The sequence below is a fragment of the Erythrolamprus reginae genome, chromosome 6, assembly GCF_031021105.1.
Source record: "Erythrolamprus reginae isolate rEryReg1 chromosome 6, rEryReg1.hap1, whole genome shotgun sequence".
Lineage (NCBI taxonomy): Eukaryota > Metazoa > Chordata > Lepidosauria > Squamata > Dipsadidae > Erythrolamprus > Erythrolamprus reginae.
The window spans coordinates 2,597,941-2,603,237 of record NC_091955.1 but is presented as its reverse complement, the minus strand read 5'-3'; the positions used below and the strand labels follow the sequence as shown (position 1 = coordinate 2,603,237).

General features: G+C 47.6%; 1 protein-coding gene across 1 annotated transcript in view; it reads right to left on the bottom strand.

The window, feature by feature from the left end:
* Positions 1-2,914: 2,914 nt before the first annotated feature.
* SSPN (sarcospan) overlaps positions 2,915-5,297 on the bottom strand; it is a 7,144-nt gene continuing 4,761 nt past the window's right edge. Inside the window, exon 3 of the mRNA XM_070755063.1 lies at positions 2,915-4,537. Coding sequence (XP_070611164.1) covers positions 4,175-4,537 — 363 coding nt within the window. The 3' untranslated portion in view covers positions 2,915-4,174. The remainder of the gene's footprint in view (positions 4,538-5,297) is intronic.

Below are 5,297 nucleotides of genomic sequence, written 5' to 3'. Positions count from 1 at the left end.
CATGCGAACGTCCCCTTGTGAGATTTCACTTCCTGAACATGCACTGCAGCAAGATCACGTGCATGCACAGGAAGGAAAAAAATTGACAAAATCTCTCATGCGCACACCTCCCCTTGTGAGATTTCACTTCCTGCGCATGCACAGAAGCAAAAGCATGTGCATGCGCAGGAGCAAAAAACCCACCAAAATCTGTCTTGCATGCCTGTCCCCTTGCGAGATTTTGCTTCGCATGAATGCACAGAAACAAAAACATGTGCACGCGCAGGAGGCAAAAATCAACAAAATATTGCGCATGTGTGCGTCCCGTCACCAGATTTTCCTTCTTATGCATGTGTAGGAAGCAAAAAATCGGCAAAATTTTTCTCATGCGCACATGTCTCCTTGTGAGATTTTGTTTCCTGCGCACGCCCAGAAGCAAAAGCACGCATGTGCAGGAAGCAAAAAATATCCAAAATCTTTCTCATGCGCACACCCCCTCATGAGATTTTGCTTCCTGTGCATGTACAGGAGCAAAAAAATCACCAAAATCTCTTGCTTGTGTGAATGTCCCCTTGCGAGATTTCGCTTCCTGAACATGCGCTGCAGCAGGATCCTGCGCATGCACAGGAAGGAAAAAATTGTCAAAATCTCTCTTGTGTGCACCTCCCCTCGTGAGATTTTGCTTCCTGCGCATGCACAGAAGCAAAAACATGTACAGGCACAGGAAGCAAAATCTCACAAGAGGACGTTTGCTTGAGAGAGATTATTTTGCTCCTGAGCATGTGCAGGAGCAAAAGATCACCAAACTCTGTCTCTGGCACATGTGTTCCCTCATGAGATTTTGCTTCCTGCGCATGCACAGAAGCAAAATCTCACAAGAGGACGTTTGCTTGAGAGAGATTTCAGAGATTATTTTGCTCCTGAGCATGTGCAGCAGCAAAAGATCACCAAACTCTGTCTCTGGCACACATGTTCCCTCGTGAGATTTTGCTTCCTGCGCATGCACAGAAGCAAAATCTCACAAGAGGACGTTTGCTTGAGAGAGATTTCAGAGATTATTTTGCTCCTGAACATGTGCAGGAGCAAAAGATCACCAAACTCTGTCTCTGGCACACGTGTTCCTTCGTGAGATTTTGCTTCCTGCACATGCACAGAAGCAAAAACATGTGCAGGCACAGGAAGCAAAATCTCACAAGAGGACATTTGCTTGAGAGAGATTTCAGAGATTATTTTGCTCCTGAGCAGGCGCAGGAGCAAAAGATCACCAAACTCTGTCTCTGGCACACGTGCTCCCTCATGAGAGTTTGCTTCCTGCGCATGCCCAGAAGCAAAATCACGCCAAAAAAATCATTGAAATCTCTCTTGTACATCCCCTCATGAGAGTTTGCTTCTTGCGCATGAACAGAAGCAAAAACAAGCTGGGACGCGGGCATGCAAAAGTTCCCCAAAGCTGCGCACGCAGCTCAACTTTTGCTATCGGTGTAGCATCCTTTACCATTCCGGTAGGAACCCACTACTGCCCTGGATTAAAACACGATCTCCTTTAATCCAGCTCTTTCTGCACGTCAGGTTGGCACTTTTGCAGACTAACCGCCCCAAAATTCCGAGAAGTGGGAATGCGCGGGAGGAATACTCCGAGAATTGCTCACACGTTTCCTTGCAACTAGCACCAAAATGCGGGCCGCATTCTTTGGAGGCACATTGGGAGGGTTTCTCTGGCAAGAAGAGGGTTTGGCAACAATTGTCGTTAGAAATATGTACCACCCTGTGGTTCTTTGGATGCAGGTGGACGGAGGCGCCCCACATGTCTCTCCTCTGGTTTTAGAAAGAACCACTGAAAGAAAGCATGGGGTGGGTTTTTTGTGTGTGGCTTTTCTTGAGGCCTTCTTCTCATTTCTGTTGTGAGTGGTCCACAAGCAGCTCAGTTAGTCACAAATTCTGAAGAGGATGAACCGGGTCCATCTTGATACCCGAGGCCAGTGACAGCTGAGTCCAAGAATGAGAGACAGTTGGAACCTGAGAAACCTGGAGAACCTCCAGAGACTGTACAAACCCCAATGATGGTAATATCTGACTCAGAGGACATTGGAGATCAGAAGCCCCTATTAGATGCCAGAGTCCGAAGGGCACAAAGCAGGCAGGAATATCTCTATAGGCGATGGTTCTTGGAGGTGAGTAGCTCTATGGACATGTAGCCCCCCCCTGGCAGTGTATAAACAGGAACGATGGGAAAAATAGGCTGACCATGTTCCTTATTGGAAAACGGAATCTTGTGAGTTTGTTCCTGAAATTCCTGGATCTTTGTGCCTGTTTTTGCAAAAGATTCTGAACAGTAAACAACTGAAATATATATATACCAGACAGCTCATGAGAGATTTATGCTTTTAGCTGGTGAGCATCCCAGACTGCTTTTATCGAAAATGTTTTAGAATTATGCTCTTCCTCACTGAATTCTGAGTATACTTTTGACTTCATCCATGTCCCCAATGCATCTGAGTTTGCTTTTTAATTGATTGGGTCGGCTACACAGAACAGTCATCCTACACCAGTGGTGGCGAACCACATCTGCTGGCATGCAAGCCGTTGCCCTAGTTAGCTCCAATGTGCATGTTTGTGCCGTCCAGCTGATTTTTGGCTCACACGGAGGCTCCGGGAGGGCGTTTTTGGCTTCCGGAGAGCCTCCGGAGGGATGGGGGAGGGCGTTTATGGCCTCTCCCAACTCCAGGGTGTTGTGGTTGGCTCATAGTCAGCTCCTCTGGTAACAGATTTTGAATTGGGTGAACTGGGTCCATCGGAGGATCGGAGACCTGTGTGGCTCTCAGAGGATTCAGACAGTGAGGGAGAAGGAGAGATGGAAGCTGAAGGTGATGTAGAGGTAGAGCTGGAGGCCCCTGCAGTGCCTGTGGAACCCCCAGTTAGAGTCTTGTCTGGGTCAGATGAGAAGGGGTGATGAATGACCCCATCCTCAACGTCTGGGGTGCGAAGGATGTTGGGACGACAGGAGCAGCTGCGCAGACGTAGAAGAAGATCCTAAACACAGAGTAATTAGGGAATGCTGCAGCAGAGGAAGAAGAGAAGGAGGGGGAGGAAGAGGAAGTAGAAGAGGAGGAGGAGAAGAGAACAAGGGGAGGAGGAGAGGAGGAGGAGGAGGAAGAAGAAGAGGAGGAGAACTAAGAGGAAAGGAAGAAGCGAAAGGAGGAGGAGAAGAGGAGGATAGGATGAGGAGGAGGAAGAAGACGAAGAGGAAAAGAGGAGAAGGAGGAGGAAAAGGAGGAGGAGGAGGGGAGGAGGAGGATAAGAGGAGGGGTAATCAGGGAATGCTGCAGCAGGCTTAAAAGGGGAGGCGTTGTGGGAGGTTCTTGGCAGGAGTTATCGTTCGTGGTTTAACAGAGAACAAGAAACAGATCCGGAGTTCCGTCTCTAAAGCAACATCTTGCATCTTTGGAAAATAATCCAGTTTTTGGACACTTGTGTTTCGAAAATCTGTAGCGCTTGGACGACAGAGTGAGTAGCTTTGCTGCAGTCCAGTTTGGAGGCCTTCTTTACAAACCTTGGGGAGGGGTGGAGACATTCGTTATCGGCTTGGCAGTTAACCCTGACCTTTGGGTCATAAACAGACATTCTTCCGCCATCCTAGCGGCTCTCAGCCAATTCGTAAAGCAATATACACTGCTCAAAAAAATAAAAATACAGGTACCACTCAAACAACCCATCCTAGATCTGAATGAATGAAATATTCTCATTGAAGACTTTGTCGTGTACAAAGTTGAATGTGCACAACAGCAGGTGAAATTGATTGTCAATCAGTGTCGCTTCCTAAGTGGACAGTTTGATTTCACAGAAGTTTGATTTAGTTGGAGTTATATTGTGTTGTTTATATATTTTTTTGGAGCAGTATATTTTGTGTTTCGGAAGCCTCTGGTCAGTTTGTGTGTGTTTTGCTCAACTGGGCCCATCAGGCAGAATGCAGGGAAGTCTTTGGAACCTGGAAAAGGCAAAACACGAGCCTACTGGGTCCACAAGAAGTTGGGAAAGAGGCTGCTTTCGGCCTCCAGAGGGCCTCTGCAGGATGAGAGAAGCTGTTTTCGCCCTCCTCAGGCATTGAATTACGGGTGTGGGCCCTTGCGCATGTGTGACAGCGCGCGCCCATGCCCTTTCAGCACCTGAGGGGGAAAAAAGGCCTGCCATCGCTGCCCTACACTTTGGGCGGGGGCCCTCCCGCCATGGCTTTGGACTGCGCCCGTGTGCCCACGTAAAAGACTTGGTAGCGATCCTTCCACATGACGAAACAGGCGGAGAAGCCCACGAGGGCGGCCAGGAGGTTGAGGAGGAACTGGATGAGCAGGAAGAGGTAGAAGGTGTTGGTGATGAAGCTGCAGTCGCTGTGATAGGTGACGGTCCGGCTCAGCGGGTCCGAGATGTCCAGCTTGCAGTGGCAGACCGTCTCGGAGATGGGCGCGCAGGTGAAGCGGAGGATCTGGGAGTAGCAGTAGGCGGCGAAAGCCATGGCCAGAACGCAGACGTTGAGACTCAGGGCGCTCAGGAGGAAGTAGGCCACCTGGGGAGGAAGGAGAGGGACCGTCTTTGAGTATTTGGCAAGGGATGCTCTGCAGTGGATGGACAGATCGATGAATGGATGGATGGAGAATGGGTGGATGGATGGATAGATGGACAGGTACATAGGTGGATAAAAGAATGGATGAATGGGTGGATGATGAATAATTACAGATGAATGGATGGATGAATAGATGGATGAATGGATAGGCAAATGGATGGATGGACAGATTGATGAAAGGATGAATGGAGAATGGGTGGAAGGATGGATAGATGGACAGATACATAGGTGGATGGAAGAATTGATTAATGGATTAATGGGTGGATGATGAATAATTATGGATGAATAGATGGAAGGATGGGTGGGTGGGTTTTAAAACTAAAAATGCTAAAACAAAGTTTTTTTAAAAGGTTCCAGTGATCAGCAGTGACAATCAGCTGTGTCCATGATCGCTGGAATCTTTCTTTTAACCTTTTAAAGCATTTTACTACCTATTCTCCAGAAGCGGTAGTAAAAAAATTATTTTAAAAAAGTTTTTTTTAAGGTTCCAACAGTTGCGCAAGCACGGCTGATCGTCACAGCTGATTTTCAGAACCTTAAAAAAAATTAAAGCATTTTTACTCCCTGGAAAAAAAACTAAGGCATAATGGGAACAAGAATGTCCACTAGATCGTGTCAAAATTTCAAGACGGCAGCTGCGACAAACGATTGAAACTGCTTGTGGTTTAATGCCCATTATTTTTAAGGCAGACTCAACACGCAC